At 49.5% G+C, this 23,427-nt stretch overlaps 1 protein-coding gene across 4 annotated transcripts in view; it reads right to left on the bottom strand.

Moving 5' to 3' along the window:
• DCX (doublecortin) overlaps positions 1-19,187 on the bottom strand; it is a 94,392-nt gene extending 75,205 nt beyond the window's left edge. For all 4 annotated transcript variants that reach the window (XM_053273973.1, XM_053273974.1, XM_053273975.1 and 1 more), the window contains exons 1-2: positions 19,126-19,187; positions 17,081-17,471 (exon numbers count right to left, since the gene is read on the bottom strand). In XM_053273973.1, coding sequence (XP_053129948.1) covers positions 17,081-17,444 — 364 coding nt within the window. In that variant the 5' untranslated portion in view covers positions 17,445-17,471; positions 19,126-19,187. The remainder of the gene's footprint in view (positions 1-17,080; positions 17,472-19,125) is intronic.
• Between the last annotated feature and the right edge of the window lie 4,240 nt (positions 19,188-23,427).

Here is a 23,427-nt window from a genome sequence, read left to right as displayed (position 1 = left end):
CCTACAACTCCCATAATCCTTGGCTATTGGCCACTATGGCTGGGGACTATGGGAGTTGTAGTCCAAAAACAGCTGGGGGGGCCAAAGTTGATCAGGCCTGATCTACAGAGACATGGAAAGTATCAGATAAAGGTGTGAACACACAGGGCCAGTTCCATTTTACAAGTCTCGTTTCATTAATTTTTGAGGACATTAATATGACAATGTACGGGGACAGGACTTCCAGGAAACAGAGCTATTAAACATGTTTGATGCTATTTTCGAACTATACGCAAGCAAGGATTACAACTAAAGGAATGATAGCCAAGGGAATAGTGTTCTGGGTAAATGAGCCTAACAAGCGTGCAAAAGGAAAGTCTTGTAATATCTGTAGAAAAGCGGAGATCAGATTCTTTGATGAGCTTCTTCTAAGAACAATTTCTTGGGTATTTCTTCTGATGAAAACAGTAGTCATAGCAAACATCTAACTTGTACTATCTGGAATCCACTAGTTGAGATATGACCTTGGGGGTAACTGCAATATTGCTTCTCTCACGGACATAATTAATTTTCTACATTGCAACATAATTCACGAATGCATGTGTATGCTGAGGAACATAGGATGCTGATGTGTACCGAATCAGACCAGTGGTCCATCTAGCTCTTTATTGTTGACACTGATGGGCAGTTTTTCCCAGAGCGGCCCCATCCCCTAAGGCAGTCCTGCTCAGCTTAGGCCCCCCAGCTGTTTTTGGACTACAACTCCCATAATCCCCAGACACAGTGGTCTATAGCCATAGATTATGGGAGTTGTAGGCCAACATCTGCAGGAGGGTCAAAGCTGAGCAGCCCTGCCTTAAGGAGAATTCCTTACAGTGCTCACACATGTAGTTTCCCATTCAAATGCAAACCAGGGTGGGCCCTGCTTAGCAAAGGACAGACTTCATGCTCGCTACCACAAGACCAGCTTAGAGTTAATAGGGGTCACCACTTGCCTGCCCCCATGCCTTACAAAGAAGAGCACTGGGTTAAACTAGGATTCAAAACACAAGTGCTATCATAGGAACATAGGAAGCTGCCTTATACTGAGTCAGACCCTCGGCCCATCTAGCTCAGTATTGTCCACACAGACTGGCAGCGGCGTCTCCCAGGTGTCAGGCAGGAGTCCTGGAGATGCTGTCAGGGAATGAACCTGGGACCATCTGCATGGTCCTCTACCACTAAACTGAGACCCCATCCCCTCAGTCATGGGGAAGAGTAGGCCATGTCCAAACTCAACAATCAATCAATAGCTAAAATTAATTTCAGGGGTTCCTCCCACCCCATGCCAGATCTACAAAGTGCCACCTTCCAATTTAAGGATTCTAATCACATAACTACTACTACTACTACTACTACTACTACTACTACTAATAATAATAATAATAATTCAATTTCTATACTGCCCTTCCAAAAATGGATCTGGGCAGTTTACACAAAGAAATAATACATAAATAAGATGGATCCCTGTCCCCAAAGGGCTCACAATCTAAAAAGATGGCAAGGCTGAACATTGGCCATCCAGCTATGGTTGGACTACAACTCCCATCATCCCTGACTATTGGCCACTGTGACTGGGGATGTTGGGAGTTATAATCCAACAACCTCTGGAGGTCCAAAATTGGTGCAGCCCTAATCCACAGCAGCAACCCCTATGTGCATTGACTTGGGAGTCAATCCTATTTACTGCAAAGGCACTTCTCAGAGGAAACCTCTACAGGGTCAGGTTGCCCGTTTGCATTTTGGTTTCTGTTGAATTTCTTGTTGGAGGGGGGGGGGAATCCGTACAGTCTTTAGGGCATATGGCTGAGGCATCATCTGGGAGACGCTGACCCCAGAAAAGTGGTTGCCCAGACATTGGCATAGTTCCAAGCAATATATGACAAAGAAGGCAGGGATACGCTGGAGGGCACGACACAGCGGCAACCCAGCCGAAAACCACACATGCCAGTGTGCCTAATCTTTTTTTTTCCAATCCCTACACTCAATATGATTTTCAAAGGGGATTGATGGATTGGGGTAAGAGTGACAGGTCCTCTTTATTTGTAAATTTTGGCTTGGGTTCTCCAAACAGGTCGATTCTGCAGTTCTAATTCATCGTTGTTTAAGACGTGAATCTATGCTGCCTTTCCACTTCTAAAGAACCTGCTAAGCAGGTTAGAAAAATCATGAAAATAACTCTTCAAAATGGACCATGGCAATGTTCTTCATTGTAAGGCTTGGGGGCCAGTGACAGCCCCCCATCAACCCTACGGGCAACTCCCTAATGGTTTATTGGGCCTGTGTGAAGCTTCAGCCTTCATTGAGGGAGTGCTCAGCTGAGGTGGACTTTGGGAGGTCAGGAGCACAAATTGGGCACCTTCCCTCTCCAAGTCATCTATACTCTGCCCTCAAAAACATCCCTGTGAGGTTGGTTGGGCTGAGAGAGAGCATCATAAAGGTCACCCAGTGAGCTTAAGGTCTGAGGAGGAGAGCTGGTCTTGCTGTATCAAGCATGACCTGCCCCCTTTGCTAAGCATGGCCCACCCTGGTTTACATTTGAATGGGAGACTGGGGTGTGAGCACGGTAAGATCCTCCCCTTAGGGCAGGGGATGGGGAAGATGTTGGCCGACAACTTCCCCTCCTGCAGATGTCGGCCTATAACTCCCATAATCCCTGGCTATTGGCCACTGTGTCTGGGGATTATGGGAGTTGTAGTTCAAAAACAGCTGGTGGGGCCTAAGTTGAGCAGGCCTGCCTTAGGGGAGAGAGCCGCTCTGGGAAGAGTACCTGCAGGCTTGCTGGCAGAAGGTTCCAAGTCCCCTCCCTGGCAGCACCTCCAAGAGAGGGCTGGGAGAGACTCCTGCCTGAAACCTTGGAGAAGTCGCTGCCAGTCTGGGTAGACAATACTGAGCTAGCTGGAACAGTGGTCTGACTCAGTATATGGCAGCTTCCTATGTTCCTATGAGAGGCACTTGTGTCTCTTGAATCCTAGTTTGACACTCTAACCCGGTGCTCGTGTGTGTGTGTGTGTGTGTGTGTGTGTGTGTGTGTGTGTGTGTGTGTGCTCATTTAAGAGAAACGGAGCCTTCTTGAGCCCCGGCACTATCTTGGATGGTGAGGCTGAGAAGGGTCACCCTTGCCAATGCCCACTTTCCTCCTAGAGCTTTTAAGAGCGGCTCCATCTCTTAAAGGGCCTTCCCAGCACTGAGAAAAGAGCCGTACTGTGAGGAGGTCAACACAGCGGAACTTGGCTCAAACATTGAAGGGTTGGGGTTTTTTTGGCCAGTGTGGCCCCCGCTTGAAAAATGGTGAAGATCTCCGGATGAAAACAAGAATAAAACAACAATAGTGTAAGAGGCTGTAGCACAATGTCCTTGCATGTCCTTACCTGATTAGGAAGGTAACAGAGAGCTTCACATCCGCCAACATATGGCAAGAGCTCTAATAGGTTTATAAGACAAGGAAGCCTCTAATAAGCTTATACGGCAACTAGGCAGTTGAGTGTTACCCTTGTTATTGCCTCTCTGGGGTCTCAGGCACATTGCCTCACAATGCACAATGCCCATTGTCTCACAAGACAATGGCATAAGGACCACACCGTATGCAAAATGTCCGACTATATTCTTTAAGATTTTTCTAGGCGAGCCCAACACTTTGAGGGTCTCGTTTTCTAACACTTCTCTCCCCGGCAAAGAATTTCTGTCCGGCATCTCTGCAGCAAAGCAGGCGGGCTTTTAATCACATCTTGACTGAGTTGTTAGCGGGGATTTTAGAGTTGGAATTTTAGGTAGTTCCGCCGTGTGCATTTTAATCGCCTCTGCCTGTAAATCAAGTTGAGCGTTTTATGGGATACACGCAGTAAATCAACCGATAAATATGGAGCACTTAACAATGCACAAATTGGCAGCTCGGGACAATGGTGAGGCTGCGGCCATGGAAAGGAGAGAATGACAAAAATATCCTTGGAGAGGAGGGGCTGCTATGTGCCAAAGCCCCCCACCCGCCACACATCCAATGATATTTGCAGCCTAGCTGTAATCCTATCCTAGGAATATATGTAGCTCCATTCAAGATGATGGCATTTTTCAGGCAGCCCTCAGCTTAATGCTAGAAATATAATGGGCCAAGACTATTCCAGTGGCTGGCTGCACCACCATGGGATGTGCAAGGCACGCCCCAGGATTCCTTGCCATGTGGCAGAAAAGCCCTGCAGCTAATGGGCCATATGTAGAAATGTGTCGTGGGCTGCATTTCTGCGGACAAGCTGCTTGCTGGCTCAATTGCCTGTCTGGCTGTTGGTGGAAGTGTTGGTGGAAGTGGAAGGAACCAGTGCATTTCAGTGGGCATTCCCGGTCATTCATTTTAGGATGTCCATTGATACTATTGGATTTCCATGCCGACAATCCCAGGTTCACTTACTGGCAATATTTCCAGGTAGGACTGGGAGAGAACCCTGCCTGAAATCTTGGGGAGCTGCTGCCAGCCAGCGCTGACAATACTAAGCTAGTATGACCAAGGGTCTGACTCAGTATAAGGCTGCTTCCTATGTCCCTGTGTCAAATGTGAAGATCCATGGGAGGCCACATTATGATTATTGTTCTTATTGTTAAGGCATCGGGCTTAGCGAGTGTAATAAACTGGATGTGTGAGCACCTTGCAGACAAAGAGGGAGAAAATCTGAGCTGAGGCCTTTTTAAAATTCTGCCACGAAAACTCATTCTCATGAATACTCTCCAGAGGGCAACAGCCAATTTCTCTGACTGTCAGCTGAGCTCCCGCCGATCATCCATTATGTGCCATAGTTGGATTGAATTTACACCATGTCGTTTTCACTTTATGGGGATTTACCGTTTGAGAGGGAATTGCACAAGCTCGGAACCTTTACAGAGTTCCTATATATTTTACTTTGTTCCTGGCACCTGAACTTCCAGTGGCCTCACTGCAGAGGCTCTGAAAACCCAGAACACGTCAAGATTCACAGTATTTCAAGAGGCTGTCTGTCTACAGCCTCTTTTCTTCCTTTGTTTGTACAATCAATCAGTGCCTCCAGATACCACTGCAATAACCAATAATATAATATCTGCACAGCAGGGAATACATCCCCTCTGGGAACCTGGCAGTATCCTTTTCCCATTAAAAACAAACCCCACACCACCATGCTGAAGCTAGTTAAGCAAATCTCCCCTGATTCCAGATGCATTTGGATAGCAAATGTCTATGATTTGGGGAAAGGATATCTCTTTGTCCTGGGCCTGTTAGAAAATTGACAGCCATCACAATGGGTTATGGAAACAAAAGGCTAGTCAAACTATTAGGGCTTGGAGTGACCATAAGAACTGGGACTGTTCACACAATCATTGTGGGGTGGGGTGGGGGGAGCTGTTCACACAACCATTTGGCCAGTAAGCTCCTGCCCTAATTTCAGAGGATGATCAGAATCTCTTCTTGGGTCTGCAAACCCAGGGAACACACAAATAAGCCAGGTGAGACCACCCTTGCTGTTGAAATCAGGAGCTGGAAGCATGCAAGGTCCTCCAAAGGCCTTGCAGGCCTTCCCAGCATGCTTTGCACTGCCAGCAGACTGGAAAGCCTCATGACACCAGAGGCTGCCCTTTGATAGGCTACTAGGAGCAGGAGTCCGACCCAGCCCTGCTGAAGCAGCTGCAGAAACTGGATCATAGAGTTTGCTTTGCAGAGCGGCACATCCATGTTGGCAGCCACTGTAGCTACAGCTCTCTATTGTTTCCAGGGTAGAAAAGATGAGTACGTTCACACAACCAGAAGGGCATGCTAGGAGCACACTCTTTTTCTGCTACCTTGGTTAAGAGCAAGATGGACAACCTGGGTTACCCTGGTTTGAGAAACCCGGGCTGGAGCTATTTTTGTGAGTTTACACAGGTGGGTAGCCCAAATGTGGGTAGGCCAGCTGCTAACCTGCTTTTGATGGTTGTGTGAACCAACCTACTGTTTTCTAAGCCACACTGAGCTGTCACTACACCAGTTCCTGCAAACCTGCCTGTGTACCTCCCTTTCTGGAATCAGCTTGCTTTCCAACCTAGCCCTGATTATTTATTATTTAGGTTTGTTCTCATGACCAACAACTGGATGGGAGGCACACCCAGTCATACTCCAAGCCCTGTGCATGCTTCTGAGAACCAGTCCTGTGCCAGCAAAAACTGAGACAGGAGGAGGGGAAAATGATTGTGTGCTCGCCGCAATCTGGGTAGGAAGGCGTGGTGTGTACTTTCCCTCCACCCTCGATACAGTGCTGGCTACACGATGTGGGTTGGCATGAACACCCAAATTGCAATTAAAGACAATTATTCTATTTCCCTGAGTACATCTTTGTGAATTTCTAGGAGGCTACGGTAAGTAAGCATGGGAGAAGCATCAGTTCCTGCTGAGGGCATGCTTCTGCTACTGCTGCCACTTCTGTGATGTCTCGACATAGGACATAGGAAACTGACTTCTAAGTCAGACCTTGGTCCATCTAGCTCAGTATTGTCTACACAGACTGGCAGCAGCTTCTCCGAGCTGGCAAGCAGGAGTCTCTCCCAGCTCTATCTTGGAGAGGCTGCCAGGGAGGGAACTTGGAACCTTCTGCTCTTCCCAGAGTGGCCCCATCCCCTAAGGGGAATCTCTTACGGAGTTCACACATGTAGTCTCCCACTCTAATGCAAACCTGGGTGGGCCCTGCTTAGCAATAAGTCATGTTTGCTACCACAAGACCAGCAGAGCTAGAATTGGGCAGATGGGTTCAAAGAACCTGAGCCACCCAGCTCCTGAGAGCCACCTGCCTCCCCCCCTCCCCCCTGCTATTTTCTTCAAGGGAACGAATGAAGGAAAAAACTGACCGGCAAGGAAGCCAACTGGGAAATGAACTCAGGAGGGCCACATGGGCCCTTCCTGGTACTGGCCACGCCCCTGGAATGTGACATCACACCCAAGGGGGCATGGATGGAATACATGGAGAGCCACCAGGGAGGGGGCACACACAAGCCCCCCCCCCCAGTTACACACCTCTCCGAATCCACCAGCATTGGGTGGAGAATGTCAGTAACCTACCTCAGGCTGACATTCTTAACCAGTGTTTGAAGTCGGCTTGATAAGTTAAGCTGAGGAAGGTTATCAACAATCTCCATCTGTCTTTGGTGGGTTCAGACATCACGAAAGCAGCAGCACATCTGGTGGAAACGGGCACTTACTTGCTGCCATTATATGTGAATCAGCCCCCTGACTATTAGGTGTTGGGAAGCATCCACAGGAAAAGGCTATTCTTTATCTCCACATCCTGCATCTGGGCTCCCTGTGGGCATCTGATTGGCCACTGTAGGAAAGAGGTTCCTGGCCTTTGGTCTGACCCAACAGGGCTCCTTTCATGATCAAGAGAGGAAAGAGCTTGGCCCCCTTGTTCCTTCACGGGTCCTTCTGCTGCATCTAGTACCTTAGGGTGAAATGGGAATCATGCAAGAAGAAAGAGAGATGGCAAGGCGAAGGATCCAGTGAAGGAATGGGCTAGGTGGCACAGCTGCTGCGTGCATCATAGGAACATAGGAAGCTGCCATATACTGAGTCAGACCATTGGTCCATCTAGCTCAGTATTGTCTACACTGACTGGCAGCGGCTTCTCCAAGGTTGCAGGCAGGAATCTTTCTCAGCCCTATCTTGGAGATGCTGCCAGGGAAGGAACTTGGATCTCTTGAGACTTTTGCAGGCAGTGCCGGTATATTTGCAAAAAAGTATTGAAAACACAGATGATTTCAATCATGGGGATGAGGTTCAAAAGCAAGAATTGTAGGGAAGTCACTTTAGCTTGTGAATTGATGTTCCTTAGCATCCCTCACCTAATAAACCTGCTCAAAAAAGCACACATTTTCCTCCCAAGCTCATCTTCTCCTCAGTGCATCCCGCTAGCCTTCAACCAAGAGCAAGAAGGTCCCTCTCTGAAATGAATTACTTTGCACTGTAACTACTGAGTCAGGTATCCATGCAGGCAGTAGATCTAAAAAATGAAACCCATTAATGTCTCTTTCCATTTCTAGTTGGCCTTCGGCGAACACTAGAAAGGAAGCATTGCGGTTCGGCAGCTGATAGCGCCGTCAGTTGTTCAACTTAGCATTGCATTCCCTGATAGACAACGGAATTATGTATTTCACTTAATACTCTATAGCATCAGATCCCCAGTCAGTCTGAGTCCCACCCCCACCAGGAACGGAAGATACCAAAGATGGAAGTGATGGCCTTCTAGTCGAGTCGAGTCGAGTTGTTTGACTTGAAGTGGGGGGAGAGGGGCTGGAACTCCTTGCCACCGCGTACCTTTTTCACTGCTGCCACCACCTGTCTCTGGGAAGAGAACTGGTCTTGTGCTAGCAAGCATGAATTCCCCCCTTGGCTAAGCAGGGTGTGTCCTGGTTTGCATTTGAATGGGAGACTACGAGACTATTCACACGCATGTGCAAAACTGGGCTTAAGGGAGCCCAGCCCACCGCCAGGATCATGCCCAATCCTGGCGGCACCACCGCGGCAAACCTGCTTATGAAGCCTCCCCTCAAAACGGAGTGAGGAGAACAAGCATCCTCCTATCCCCGTTTTCCTGCTCGTGTGCGGCTGGCAGACCCGGGGAGGGAAGGGGGAGATCCCCATAATGCACCATGCACTTGCATTAGGGGTGGGGCCAAATGGGGCACCCCAACCCTCGGAGCTACCAGCAGGGTCGATGCTCGTCTGGGCGGGCAATGTGCCCATCCAGGGGCATGTGAACAGACAGCAGCCTGCCCGTGTGTGGGGGGAGGTAAGTGCTTTCAGGCTTCCTCCCCACAGACAGGAGAGCCCTTTCTCATGGCACATGGGAAAGGGCTCTGCATAGGAGCACTGCAAGATATTCCCCTCAGGGGATGAGGCCACTCTGGATGAGTAAGTTCCCTCCCTGGCGGCGTCTCCAAGATAGGGCTGAGAGAGACTCCTGCTTGAAACCTTGGAGAAGCCGCTGCCAGTCTGGGTAGACAGTACTGAGCTAGAGGCGTCAAGGGTCTGACTCGGAATATGGCCGCTCCCCATGTTCATAGGTTTCACAGTGTTAGCACTAGCCCCACCAGCCATGGGCTAGCAGATGCCATTTCCCCCCAAGAAATCCCCAAGAACTGGGTTCTTGGGGAACCTAAGGCTCTCCAGCTGCTGTGGGACTACAAATCCCATCATCTCCAGCTGCAAAGCTGGAAAGTCTTCAGTTGATCAGCCCTACCCAAGAACCACAAGATGGGCGGGATCACACAGAGTGGCTAAGCTTAAGTTTGCACCAATTTCCCAGCAGGGCTAACTATGACTCTCTTAAGGACCCTTTAAGAACCTTAAGGCAGATTGACACCTAGCACTGAGCCTGAGGTTCAGGCAGCCCAAGTTGTAGCTGGAATCTGAAATAGGTGCTGCAGATGCTCCTACATCTTGATTCTTTCGAAGCAGCCAAGCCAAGCCAAAGGTACACTCCTTGTGTGTGTCTCCCAGCGAGGCCCTGGATACTGTCCTAGCCTGCCTCATAGGAACATAGGAAGCTGCCATATACCGAGTCAGACCATTGGTCTATCTAGCTCAGTATTGTCTTCACAAACTGGCAGCGGCTTCTCCAAGGTTGCAGGCAGGAATCTCTCTCTCAGCCCGATCTTGGAGATGCTGCCAGGGAGGGAACCTGGAACCTTCTGCTCTCCCCTGAAGGGAATCTCTTCCAGTGCTCACACTTCTAGTCTCCCATCCAAATGCAAGCAGGGCAGACCCTGCTTAGCTGAGGTCTGTGAAACAAGGTGAAGTGTGTCAGCCCGGCTGCTTTCAGCCAGTGTTAAAACCCTGACAGGCGCCCACCCGTTGCTGGGAGGATACCCCCCATGAACCGTGCACTCACTCCGTGCATTGTGGGGATTTCTGGGGGCCCAGACGACGTGTCCCAACCCCCGCACCGCCCACGGTAGCCACGGACCGTCGGGATGCACGATTCGTGGTCAACTCGGAGACTCCACGTGGATCGTCTGAGGGGCAGGGGGGCTTCTGCTGCCTTCCCTGCCGCCTGCCCACTCACTCCTGATCGTGAGAAAGGGCTCACCAGCACCCAAGCAGGGAGGGCAAAGGAGGCCAAGGGAAGTGAGGACAAGCAAGCAAGCAAGCAAAAAAAAAAGCATGAGAAGGAGCACCGATACAAGGAGGCTATTCACACGATTGTAGCCTCCGCTAGCCCGATTTCCTACAATTGTGGGAACCTACAATTGTAGGTTCCTACAATTTAATCTACAATTAAAATCTACAATTGTAGATTTCCTACAATTTCCTACAATTGTGCTGCGAGCCTGGTGGTTCCTGAGCGGGTAATCTGCTCAAGTAGCCCACCCCTAATGTCCTCATGGTTTCGTTTATCGTGAGTAGCCATGGCGTGACTCCGCACCATGGTTACTCGTGAGTAGACCCCCCAGCAAGAGGCTGAAAAGCAGCCTCCCAGCTCGGGGGTCTTCCCAGTATGCCCTGTGCGCTCACTCAGGGCATACTGGAGTTTCTGGGGGCCGTTTGGTCCCCCAACTCCCCAGCCCCCGCCGGCTCCATCACAGAGCCGGCAATTGTGTGGGCGGCTGATCCGGCCGCCCAGGGCTCCCACCGGATCGTCTGCGGGGGGGAGTGGGCTTAGCCCGCTGTCCCCGCTGAGCTCTCCAAACCGGGTCTCACTGATCCTGAAACCCGGCTCAATATATATTTGCAAAAAGTGTTGAAAACACAGCTCGTTCGGCATGCATTACGAAACCAAAAATAATAGGGAAGTCACTTCCGCTCAGCCTTGTGAATTTGGACTTTGCACCAAGCATCTCTTGCAGAAGCTAGGGACATTCACATGTCCCCAGCTCCTGTTGCAGAATCTGTGTGTGTGTGTGTGTGTGTGTGTGAATGGTAAATACCCAGGTTCCCTACCCATGACAGACTTCAATAGTAACTTGTTTATTGGCACAGAAACAGGGGCGTAGCGAATTTCCCAGCCGCTGGGGGCCAAATTGCAGCTAAGGAGCTTCCCTCCCGTGTGCATTCCCCACAGGGCCACGATCCACGCCCACTGCGCCTGATCTCTGACCCAAGGGGGCGGGGCAACCTAACCCACCTGAGCCTTCCCCTCCGCCATTCAGCTCGGGCCGTTCAGTGCAGAGCAAGAGGGTGGCCGCCACTGTGGCCAGCAGCAGAATTGGCCCGATGGTCTGGAGCCAGGCCAGGAGCAGGGCAGCTGCGGGGGTCACCATCCTTCACCGGGGGTGGGGGCAGCTCAGGGCCGGGCAGCGTGGCTGCCATGGCCAGGAGGGTCAAGGGCAGCCAAGGGTGGTCCGCTGGGAGGAGGAAGCATGGAGGAAGCACGGGGGTAGGAGAAAGGAAGCCCAGCCAGTGTGCTGCTTCTCTTCCCAAAGCGTGCGCATATCCCAGCTGCAGGGCACCAGCGCCCGGCGCTTTAAGGGTGGCGGCGGCAGGATGCACTCCGAGCCTTGTGGCCCCCACCCCGTCCAATGGATGCTACGCCCACACACAGAAAGGAAGTTTAAAGACGGCAGAACAGAAGAAGGTTTTCTGTTGTTGCTGAGCCGCTGAGTATTCCGAGAAAGCAACAGGCAATATTTTCCAACCTTGCAGAGATCTGTTGGACTACAACTCCCATCATCCTTTTGCTGGGAGAAGAGCCTGTCTTATGGTAGCGAGCATGAATTTCCCCCTTTGCTAAGCAGGGTCTGCCCTGGTTTGCAACATCATTTGGATCTCGGGTTAATGTGGGTTGCCAACACTAGAGTGATTGTGTGAACCCATGCCAAGGTGGGAATCTCGCGCCATAAACCACCTTGGCATGGGCTCACAAAATTACTTCAATGCTGGTAACCCACATTAAACCTAGATTCAAACGATTTTGTGAAGAAACCTACCCCTGCTAATTGAGCAAAGAGGCACCTTTGAAAGTGGTGGTTCTCTTATATTTAGCAGGGGGAGAGCAACTGGCCCTATCCAACCCCAGCACAGCATCCCTCCAGTGGCTGTTGCCGGTGTCTATCTTATGTTTCATTTTTAGATTGTGAGTCCTTTGGGGACAGGGAACCATCTTTATTATGTATTCATTTTATTGTGTAAGCCACTTTGGAAACTTTTGTTTAAAAGCAGCAAATAAGTAGTAGTAGTAGTAGTAGTAGTAGTAGCAGTAGCAGTAGCAGCAGCAGTAGTAGTAGTAGTAATGTTATTTTGTAAGTATCTCAGTTTTAGGGATGTGCAAGCAAATGGCCTCTGCACATGTGCAGAGATCCCAAACCATGCCGCAGCTGGCATGGGCTGTCATTCGGGAGACCGTGGTGGGCTTGGAGGAGCCCCTGCCACCCCAAGCTGCCTCCGGAGACACTCTGCCACCTCTGGAGACTGCAGCCTGGAATTAAAAGGTAATAAAGATTTTTTGCTCAAACCCCCCCCCCCATCTTAAGTTAGGGAACTCCCCTGTACTTATCAAAGGGGAACCCTTTCCAGATTCCCCCAAACCGGCCCATGGTTTGGCCTGGTTTGAGGGCCGAACCGGACCCGCTTCGTCCAAGCCCGAAGCCAGACCGGTTCAGGCCTGTTTGAATCCAGTCCAGATTCGAACCGGCAAAACCGGTTCCGTGCATATCTCTACTCAGTTGTGATCGTATATACATACCTAATTCCTAAGGAACTGAAGTGAAAGTTTAAAAAAACTCTGCTATATCAGAGCAAAATACCCTTCTCGGTGCCCAACATTCTTTCTCCAAAAGATTTCTGGGTGTCTCTAGAAAGCCCACAAGCAGGGAATGAAGCACTCCCAGCATATCCTAGAGTTGCACTACCTATGAGCGCTGGTCTTGTGGTAGCAAGCATGATTTGTCCCCATAACTAAGCAGGGTCTGCCCTGGTTGCATATGAATGGGAGACTTGATGTGTGAGTACTTCATGATATTCCCCTCAGGGGATGAAGCCGCTCTGGGAAGAGCAGAAGGTTTCAAGTTCCCTCCCTGGCAGCATCTCCAAGCTAGGGCTGAGAGAGATTCCTGTCTGTAACCTTGGAGAAGCCGCTGCCAGTCTGTGAAGACAGTACTGAGCTAGATAGACCAATGGTCTGACTCAGTATATGGCAGTTTCTATGTTCCTATCTAGTCAACCTGGCAAACAGTCATTGATAGTCCTATCCTCCATGAATCTGCCGATCTCTTTCTTCAATCCATCTGTGCTAGTGGCTATCACCATCATGTGGCAGTTAGTTCCATATGTGAATTGTGGAATTTACTACTGAAAAATGTAAATCCATGTTGGCAATAATTTTTTCTTAATTAGGGGCCATATTTTGAATCAAGCAAGGCCTAAAAGGCCAGTCAGATCACCGACCAACCCATTCCCCCCATGAAGCAAGACAATTAAAGGGCTCTTTAACCCTTTTTTCTCCCACATGACCAACAACAGAGGCTTTTAGTAACAAATCTTCACTGCTTTATGAGGAAGGTTTCATTTATTTATATCGCACCAATGTACATTATGATTATTAATTATTAAAGATAATTATATCTTGCTTTTCAACATAAGCTCTCAAATTGATTAACATGTATGTTTATTTATTTTATTTTTACCTTCACATCCTGCTCTTCCTCCCAGGAGTCCAGAGCAATATATATCGTTATGTTTATCTTCACAACAACCCTGTGAGGTAGGTTATGCAGCTGGAGAATTGACTGGTCCTGAGTCACCCAGTGAGTTTCATGGGATTTGAACTCAGTTGTTCTTGGTCCTACTCTAACACTCTAACCACTACATCATGCTGGATTTTGGCACTTTGCAGGGTGGAAACACAAAATATCAGAATCCCTGCCCTGAGGAGCTTACAGTCCGAGTCAGTTGGGGAGAAAACAGAGAGAGGGGCGTGGAAGAAAGGGAGGGGCACGGCAGGTAACAAGCGATTACTATGAACAAACACAAATAGATGTGTAAATGTGTCCGTTGTGTGTATGATCACACAATTTTGCAAAGCCCACCTTGAACAGTCACACAGGTATGCATAGATAGAGATATCTAGAGAACTGCATTTTTCTTCCTTAGAAAGGAAGGGCACATCATATCTTTCAATGAAATCTCAGAGAGAACGGGGCGGGGGGGGCAGGGGCTTTCTGCCTCAAAAGATGGATTTCAGGATCCAAAACAAAGAAAGAAGGCGTCCGGCAGCAACGGTTGTATGTGTGTGTGTGTGTGTGTGTGTGTGATGGATTATGCAGATCAGGTTCAGCCCATGACAAAACTGTAACAAAGCCGGCCTGCTCCATTGCTGACACCATGATGTCATTCTTGGAAATCCTAGCTCCGGGGATAGTATTTCCAGGGAATGACATCATTCCCGAGCTGCAGTTGAGTTCCATTCAATTCCGTTCAACTCCACTCAATTCAAGGCAACCGGCAGACAGCGAAAGGAGCCACTCCGCGATTCAAGAGTGCACGCCCAGCCTGCCCGTGGTCTGAGAAGCATTCGTGAAAAGAGAACATTTCACACTGGTAGCTTGCGAACAGGTTTGACGGTAGCGCCCTGGTGCAGCCACCTGGGCAGGTATCAAGGCACTGCCCTCTGCAAAACTCTCCAGCAGCCACTGGAGCATGGATCCCGCTTTCCCACCACAACCGTGCTTCCAAGCACCAGAGCCACCTGAAGCAGAACTTGCCAGGATCCCTAGAAAGATGCTGCACAGTGCACACCCACCCTCTTTCGCACAAAAGAAGGCTCCCTGCCTGCAGGTGTATTCTGCAGGTCTCTGCACAGACATCACCTTCAGGACTTCCCATGTATCATTGTGAGAAATATTAGATAGACCCACACACACACACACACAAAAAGGTATCACCCTTTGCTCCCTTCTACAGACAATGCACATTCAGTCTGCCTGGGCAGACATCCCATATGGCCCCCATACCGGGTTCCAGCAGATCCACGCTCACCCAGCGCCTATAACCCCCTCTGACTCCGACAGACACACCTTCCCCCCTGGCACACCGAGCACCATCCCCTCTATGCACCTTTTAGACACATGGAACGCATTTGCCCCAAACAAAGGGACACACCCAGCAGACACACTGGTGCGTATTGATTGGCAAGGCCTGCAGTTCTGGCGGGCGGGGGGGGGGGGGGGCGTTTCTTAAAAGCCACAGGTTTCCAAAGAACCTCAGCGTGTCTTTTCAGAGCTTATGTTTTCATTGTGGCATTGTTGAAGTGATTAGAAACGCTTTTTGTTTTAAAAAACACCCCCAAACCCTACAAGACAAAAGGCTGGAATAAAGATTAAATCCACACCCCCTCCCCTCTTCTTTAACCCTCCGTGATCCTGGTGCCTCGCAATGCAGTTTCGGAGCCGATGCCTCTGCACACTACACTGAGTCCCCCTCTATGGGCAGGTGATCGGATGCACATGCTAAGCACATGCGGCACAGCACAGCCATCCAGACACCCTGTGGAAGATGGTGCAAGTTGCCCACGCCCTCTTACATATGCACAGCTCCATGGAGGCACACCCAGAGCCAAGTAATTCCCACAAAGCCCCTGACTGCATGCCTGCACCTTCACGCCCACCAAGAAACCCAGGCACACCCACTTCCGTACAAAGCACACAGCGCTGAGGCACCGGCTATGACATACAGCAAACAGGATTGCAGGCGTCTTCTTCAAGGACACGGAGATCCGTTCCCTCTCTCCCCAGACCCACACACACAGATAGCCGTATTCCAGTAGACATTGAGTATGCCCTGGGCTTCTCAGAAATGCATCCATTCTGAGAACTTGTATCCTGCAAGTCTGTTGATTGTGCACACACACACCCCTTTACACACACATGACTTCAGCACAGAGGTGGTCTTCAATGCACCCCTGCGCCACACTAGGCAGATTTAGACATGCACCATGGAACAGCCACACTGCGGGTCAATAGAGAGACATCCCTGTAGGCAGGCTGCATATAAGACCCCCGGACTCCTAGGCACGTCCTTCTCTGTAGGCAGAAGAAATGTGCAACCCTGACATACCCAATCTGAATGCACGACCCACCCCGCTCCAAATCAACAGGCACACTGCATCAAATGCACAGGAATACGACAGGAAAAGGTACACAAACACACCCACAATCTGTGCCCACATGCACAAAGAAATTGTACAAATGCACACCTCTGGAAATGCACCCCAGCCCCTGCACAGGCATTACAGACACACACCTCTCAACCCAGAACAGACACCTCCTTTAAGGTGCAGAGGGAAAATGTCCTTATCTGATACATCCAGAGGAACGCTCCCTGCCTCTTCTTTTACAGACATATTTCTTTCTATCCCTGCAAGCGCCTTGGTTTAGTGGACAGCCGGGCACCTCCATGGCATGCGGAAGGTCTCAGGTTCAGCGCCTGGCATCTCAAGCTAAAGGCTCTCAGAGGAGCACTCTTCCTAAAATGCTAGAAAGCCCTTTGCCAGAGTAGACCATACTGGGTTAGGTGAATTAGTACTCTGGTATAAGCAGCTTGATATGAACTAGACCAGTGGCTTGAGACAAACTCATCCCCGACCAGGGTTCCTCCAGATGTTGCTGAACTACAACTCCCAGCAGCCTCAGCTCCAATTTATTATGGCCGGGGATGCAGTTCAGCAACATCTGGAGGAACCCTGGTTGGCAACCACTGAACTAGACCATGATGGGGGTTGTGGTTCCACCACGGCTGGGGCACCAAGGCTACCTACCGCTGAACTAGACCATTGGCACTCACTGAAGGTTCTGGGTAAATCCTAACACCATTCATGGCAAAATAACCAATGGGTTAAACATGCTCTTCTGGCATTGATTTGGGAGCTGTCCCTCTCCACTGTCCTGTGCTCCATCATCTAACAGGAGATGAAACCACAGGGTTAGGCAACGTGTGACTCTCCAGAGGTTGCTGAACTATAACTTCCATCACCCCCACCCTGTTGACCCATGGAGAGCCACACGCCGCCTACCCATGCTCTATGTGGCTTCTGATCCCCGCCACTCTTGCCATGCCAGGAAGCAATCATGGCCACCGGCTAATTACCTTCTTCCAGCTCGTCCATGCTCCCAATCTTTCTGCCGCCATCGATGGTATAAATGTAGCGAACTCCCTGAGGCAGGTTAATGTTATCGGACAGAGACCGGGTCAGATCAGCCAGCAAGGCGTCAAAGCTTCGGAAGCGGTCGCCGGAGACGGCGTACACAATCCCCTTGAAGTAGCGGTCCCCATTGCGGTAGAAACGGACTTTCTTGGCCTTCTTCTCATTGCTCAGGGCCTGTAAGGTCCTCGTCCGGTAGAAGCTACAGTGGGCGCTGTGAGTGGGGCTGGGCAAGCCATTCATACGGGAGCCTCGCATGTTTCTGGACGCCTTATCTCTTTCGTCAAAGTGTCCAAAATCAAGTTCCATAGCTTGGTGACCCCTAGAGATGTGAAGCTGAGGTGGGGGAGAAGGAAAAAGGGGAGGGGAGGATGCAAAGTGGGAAAGAATTACAACCAGGCAGACCCAACAGCTGGAGAGAGAGAAGTCGCATGGAACCCCCACATTCAAGCCATGTCTTACTTCCTTGGGATGGAAGCCACAGAGCAGGGTGAGCTTGTATTTTTTGGAGACATCTCAAGAACTAAGGAGGAGGGTATGGCTTCTAGCCATACACTAAGCAGGCTTAGCACTCTATAGCCAACAGCATTGTGTAGGACCCAAAGGATTCTAGGGAGCCCTTGATATATCTGGATCAGAGCTGAATACAAGGAATGGGGACATCTATGAGCACTGCAGTGCTGGTGGGTACACACCCTCCATGAAGAGCTTGAGAACAGCCAACAGAAGTTCACTACAGTTTGGATGAGGCTGTAGCTGGGAAAAGTTTGAGTGGTCCAGGCATGGAGGTGATCTATCCAGCCAACCCAATGCCCAAGAATTAAAGGCTCCAGAGGCCGAACATCCAGTTCTGCATCTCTAAGGTTCCCCGCATATCCATTGACTGATCAGCTGACAGCCAGAGATAAGGCTATTTCAAATGGGAATCATAAATGGAAAGAGCTGATAGACCAGACAGACAATGCCGTTTTCTTTGTGACCGGCTGTTCAGTAAGGAATAGCAGTCAGATTCAACACTCCCCTGCCCCTCCACGCCCCCATGCCCACAGACCCCTCCTAACCATCAGTCAGTTCCAGAGACCGTTCTTGATTTCCAAGAAAAATTGAACTAGAGATAGAAAAAGCCCTGCCAGTTGAATAAGTTGATGCTGAATTACAACCTTTTCTCCCGCTGGGCTCCTTTCTGGTGTCAGCTAATCAGGAAGGGTTTTCATGCTCCCCCCACATTTAATGAAGTGATTTTTTTAATTGTTGAAGGTGCCTTAAAGAAGTATTCACATCACGCCACCACTGAGCACACCTTTCATTGTTCCGAGCCCTAGCATATTATCTCAGGGAGTGGAGCGAACAAGAGTCTGTTGAATTTGTGGAAAGAGGGAAGGAAAGAGAAATGACGGGGCGGGGGGCAATCTTGAGGATCAGCTAAGATCCAAGCTACGACCTCTTGCAACTGACACTTGGAACAAATAAGTGGTGGGGAGAGAAATAAAGCCCTGGACAATAGGAAACCTTCTATCACTGTCAGTTGGCTACGCAAAACTATTAGCATGCAGTTCACATCTGTTCAGAGTGGATTCGCGCAACAGAAATGGGATTAAAACCAGAGGCTCCACAATCAGGTACTAATCCTAGGAAAAGCTGTTGCTTGCCTTCTGCCAGTCCGTCCCCTGGTCCTTTCCTTCTTTTTAGACTGTGTCACAGTGACCTGTCTCTGACCTTCTTCTTGCCACTGCTGTGGAGCGAAGGGACTCCTTCCTCCGAGTTGCCAACCCTTCCCTCCAGCACTTCCCAGCTTTCTAAGGAGGTCCCTCACAATGGTACTCTGCAAACAATGCAATCTCAAGGCAACTTTCCCAAGGGGAAGGCGAGGGGTTGGGATTCTGGGCATCAGGACATCCTCCTTGCTACCTGACCTCAAGTCTCTCTTTCCCTGCCGTTTTGCTGCGGACATCGGTGACTTTCTGCCTGGGAGATCGCAAGCTTTACTCACCGGTTTTTAGCTCGTAGGGTGGAGATGCTGAGAGAGAGAAAACCAGCCACACTCTGCCTTTGTTGTCTGAGCTCCAAGCAAGAAATTCCTGCCAGTTTGGCGAGGACTCCTCCTAGGTCCTAGTGCCTCTTGTCTTCTTCAGCCCCCCTCCCCCTTTCAGTGGGCTTCACCCTCCTGACAGATTGTCATTTTAGCATTTCCCCTCTCCATGCTTGAAAGAGGAAAGGAGCATAATGCCAGCTTGCCTTTCCTTAAACAGCCGAGGAGACAGGCTGCGAGGGCCAAATCTTGAAGGCATTCTTCTCTCCTTTCCAAAACAAAGCTTCCTGTGTCTCCCACCGATCTAATGACCTTCCAGATCCCACTGGAAACAGCGGAAGTTTGATTTATGCCACCATGAGAAAGGTGCAGATGCAAGGAAGGCGTCGGTCTTGTGATCAGAGCGTCTGCTTCCCGCTGAAGTCGTAACCAGGGGCGGCCCTTTCATGAGGCGAGGTAAGGCCATTGCCTCAGGTGGGAAATTGCTGGGGTGGCAGTAGGCAGCAAGATGCCCACCACTGCTGCCGTCAGAACCGTCTTTGAGCAAAGAGTGTCCTTGCAAAGGCACAAGGAAAGAAGACAAGGCTCTTGACAGCTTTCCCACCTCCCCACCCTCTATGCCACTTTCAATGCTGGCAAGGGTGGATTTTGAAAGAGGGCAGAGCCCCCTGCCAGGGATGTGGGGCAAAGCAGCATTTGTGCCTTGCCTCAGACACCACCATATTTTGGGCCGCCCTGGTCTTGTAGGCAACAAAAAGGAAGCAATAGAGAGGGGTGGGGAACCTGACCTCACAGTAGCAAGCCTGAATCCTTTGCTAAGCAGGATTCACCTTGGTTTGCATTTGGAGGGGTGACTACATGTGAGCACTGTCTGCTGCAGCTCAGTGGCAGAGCATCTGCGTTGTATGCAGGAGATCCCAGGCTCACTCCTTGGTTGCATCTGCAGGTAGGGCTGGGAAAGGCCCCTGCCTGAAACCCTGGAGAAGCTGCTGCCAGTCAGTGCAGGCAATACTGAGCTAGATGGATGGATTTCAGAAAGGAGAGCTGGTCTGGTGGCAGCAAGCATGAATTGTCCCCTTTGCTAAGCAGGGCCCACCCTGGTTTGCATTTGAATGGGAGACTGCATGTGTGAGCACTGTAAGCTATTCCCCTCAGGGGATGGAGCCGCTCTGGGAAGAGGACCTGAATGCATGCAGAAGGTTTCAAGTTCTCTCCCGGGCATCATCTCCAAGACAGGGCTCCGTATATGGCCGCTTCCTATGTTCCTATGTTGAAGCTAAATGCTGGGAGATTCAGGACAGACAAAAGGAAGTACTTATAGACACAATGTGTAGTCGTTGAACAACGGAATTCACTGCTGCTGGATGTGGTGGAGGTGACCCACAATCTAGATAGTTCTAAAAGGGGATTAGACAGATTCATGGAGGAGAGGGCTATCCAGGGTTACTCGCCTTGGAAGTTATATACTGTAGCAGGAATCTGGGCTACTAGGCCTCAAATCCCTGATGGGAAAGTGAACCAAAGTTACTGTTTAGGATGAACTGATGATTTTTGGAATGATTGATAAGGAGGGGCTTGGGGGAACAATGAACAATGGGATTACTGTACTCTGAACAGCCTACACGTGAAGTTGGGATCATAATGTACCATATTTTACGGACTATAAGACGCTACGGACTATAAGACGCACCTTAATTTTAATCCAGTTTTTCAGAGTTTTAACACATTAAACTGTTAAAACATATAAGACGCTCCTGAATTTTGGCGGATATCTTTCGAGGAAAAAAGTGAGTCTTATAGTCCATAAAATACAGTATCTTGTCTAGAAGAACCATGATTGGTCCTTCTGGGGGGGAGGATGATCATTTTACAAGAGCCTATGTACAACTAGAGAGCAACATAAAGATAAGAATGAGTATATAATATAACACCACCATTCTGTGGGGTGCTTCACCGATCACCTGCGTGTGTTAGGTGAAGGCCTGGCCGTGATTCTCGTTATGTAATAAAGTGCTTTGAATCTCACAGAAAGGGTGTCGGCCTCTCCCTAGAAAGAACCTAGAGTGTTGTATTTCTGCTACAAGACTTCCATCAGGGTCAGAGGTGTCATGTCCCTGGACACCAGGTGCTGGGGACCCCAACCAGAGGAGGCAGTTTCTCTCTCTCTTTTCTGCTTGTGGGCTTCCTGAGTGGGCTTAGTTGGTCACTGAATTAGGCAGGGTGCTTCACAGGATGGACCTTGGCCAGATCCAGCAGGGCTTTTCTTATGATGTTCCTGGCATCTCCAGTTAAGTAGATCAGGTAGCAGATGGTGGGAAGGTCCTCTGTCAGATAGTATCTGTTAGAGAACACAGTCTTGGAGCTAGATAAGAATGGTATGACTCCATATAAGGCAGCTTTGTATTTTCACTGGCCAAAGTTGTGGCAAGAGTTACTGAGACAAAGTACATTGCAAGTGCTCTAGGAATGATTGCACCACTGAGAGACCTTCAAGGCCGAGCTGAAGACTGATCATCCTGGAGAGAATCTATCTATGTGGTCGCTAAGAGTCAACACCAGCTTGACGGCACTTAATCAATCAAATCACTCAGGAACACAAAGCATTAGCTAAAAGCAATGACGAAGTTAATTAAAAGCAAGACAAATGCTAAGAAGATTCATTCAGTCGGGCCACTCAGAAGAGGACAGGATTCCAACACAACCAGAAAACACAAGCCTGACCCAAGATAGCTACCTTCAGGCTAAACACAGAAGTGCTTGGGGGTGATTCTGTGCAGGCTGAAACCACTTGATAAATATGCCATCTGGCCTTGGGCGCCGAAAATTGGAGCGGACTTCTCAGGGGAAGTTGCCTAGCTGCATGGCATTCGTGAAGCAGCACACATGTTCTGCCAGACATCACACGCTGGAGCCCTGGCTGCCCCCAGCTTATTGAGGCAGGCGAGGTGATATGGTCAGTGTCATGCATTTGGCCAGTGGTGCTGGGTGGATAGATAGATAGATAGATAGATAGATAGATAGATAGGCAGGCAGATAGCCTCCACTTTCAACTTTTAGGTAAAAAATAACAAGCCAGATGAATATATATCCTGAGAAATCTGTAGGCTATGAAAATACTTCCCTTTTGGGAACATTTTGGAAATATTTCATTTTAAAATATTGTTTTAAGGTTTTAGATTCTTATAAAATTTTAACATTTTGTTGTCATTTATTTTAACCAACGTTTTAATTTGTCATTTATTTGTTTTAACTAATGTTTTAACTTTTTGTTTTTGTTGTACACCGCCCCGAGACGTAGGTTTTGGGCGGCATAAGAATATGTTAAATAAATAAATAAGTTCTATTTCACACCTTTGTTTCGAACGGGATGGCATGATGGTAGTTTTCAAGGGTTCAGATGCAGCCAAGTGAGGATTGTAGGAAGGAGGGCAATTTACTTTGCCAAAGCAATGTCCTGGGGGGAAAGGAGCTTTCCAGCACAGCCAACAACATCTGGGCTCGGCCCTAATCTTTAATATATGAGTGGGGAAATGGTGGTGAATGACCCAAATGGTCTGACATGTACATCGCAGCTGCCTTGGGATGAGTCAGATCCTCAGTCTACCCACCTGCTGTCTACTGACTGAGAGCCACATTCTGGGGTCCCCCGCAAGACTGACAACTTGAGGGTGAGTGGCAAAGAGGCGGAGTGAAGGCTTGGGGCATTCCTGGTTCACTGCTGTCTCTTCCATAAACACACCAGCTGACATCCTGACTAACAAAGTGCTTGCAGAAGGCTTCGGGATGTGTGAGCCGACTCGACCTCAAGCCGGTTTGCCATTGAACTGATCCAGCTTGTACCGAACCCCGCCGGCTGGCTCGGGGCCACTTTGTGGGATCTAAAGTAGAGGGGAAAGGGTCACGCAGATGGCCAGTGCAATTTGGTTTTCGACTTTAGAACCCCTGAACCAGCTTGAATTCAAGCCGAGCCAGGAGTGGGGTCTGATGGTGGTGGGGAAAACCTAACGTGCTCGGTTCGGTTTGAGACCGGTTCAGACTCAAACTGAACCGGGCAAATCTAAGAAGGCTGTTTCACTAAATACTTGCACTAAGTCTGGATATTGCCTTCCACAGAAGTAGTGTAGTAGTGCAAGCCGGCTTGTGAGATAGCTCTGCGGCTGCAGAACGCCTCAGGGAACTTTTGAGCAAGAAAGCTATGGCGTAAGAGTGCCATTCCACAAATCTCTAAATTGTTTGGGGCACAAGTGATCTTCTTGTGCTAGG

This window comes from Hemicordylus capensis, chromosome 11 (assembly GCF_027244095.1).
Source record: "Hemicordylus capensis ecotype Gifberg chromosome 11, rHemCap1.1.pri, whole genome shotgun sequence".
In the NCBI taxonomy this organism is placed as follows: domain Eukaryota; kingdom Metazoa; phylum Chordata; class Lepidosauria; order Squamata; family Cordylidae; genus Hemicordylus; species Hemicordylus capensis.
This window is presented reverse-complemented; position numbering and strand designations above follow the sequence as displayed.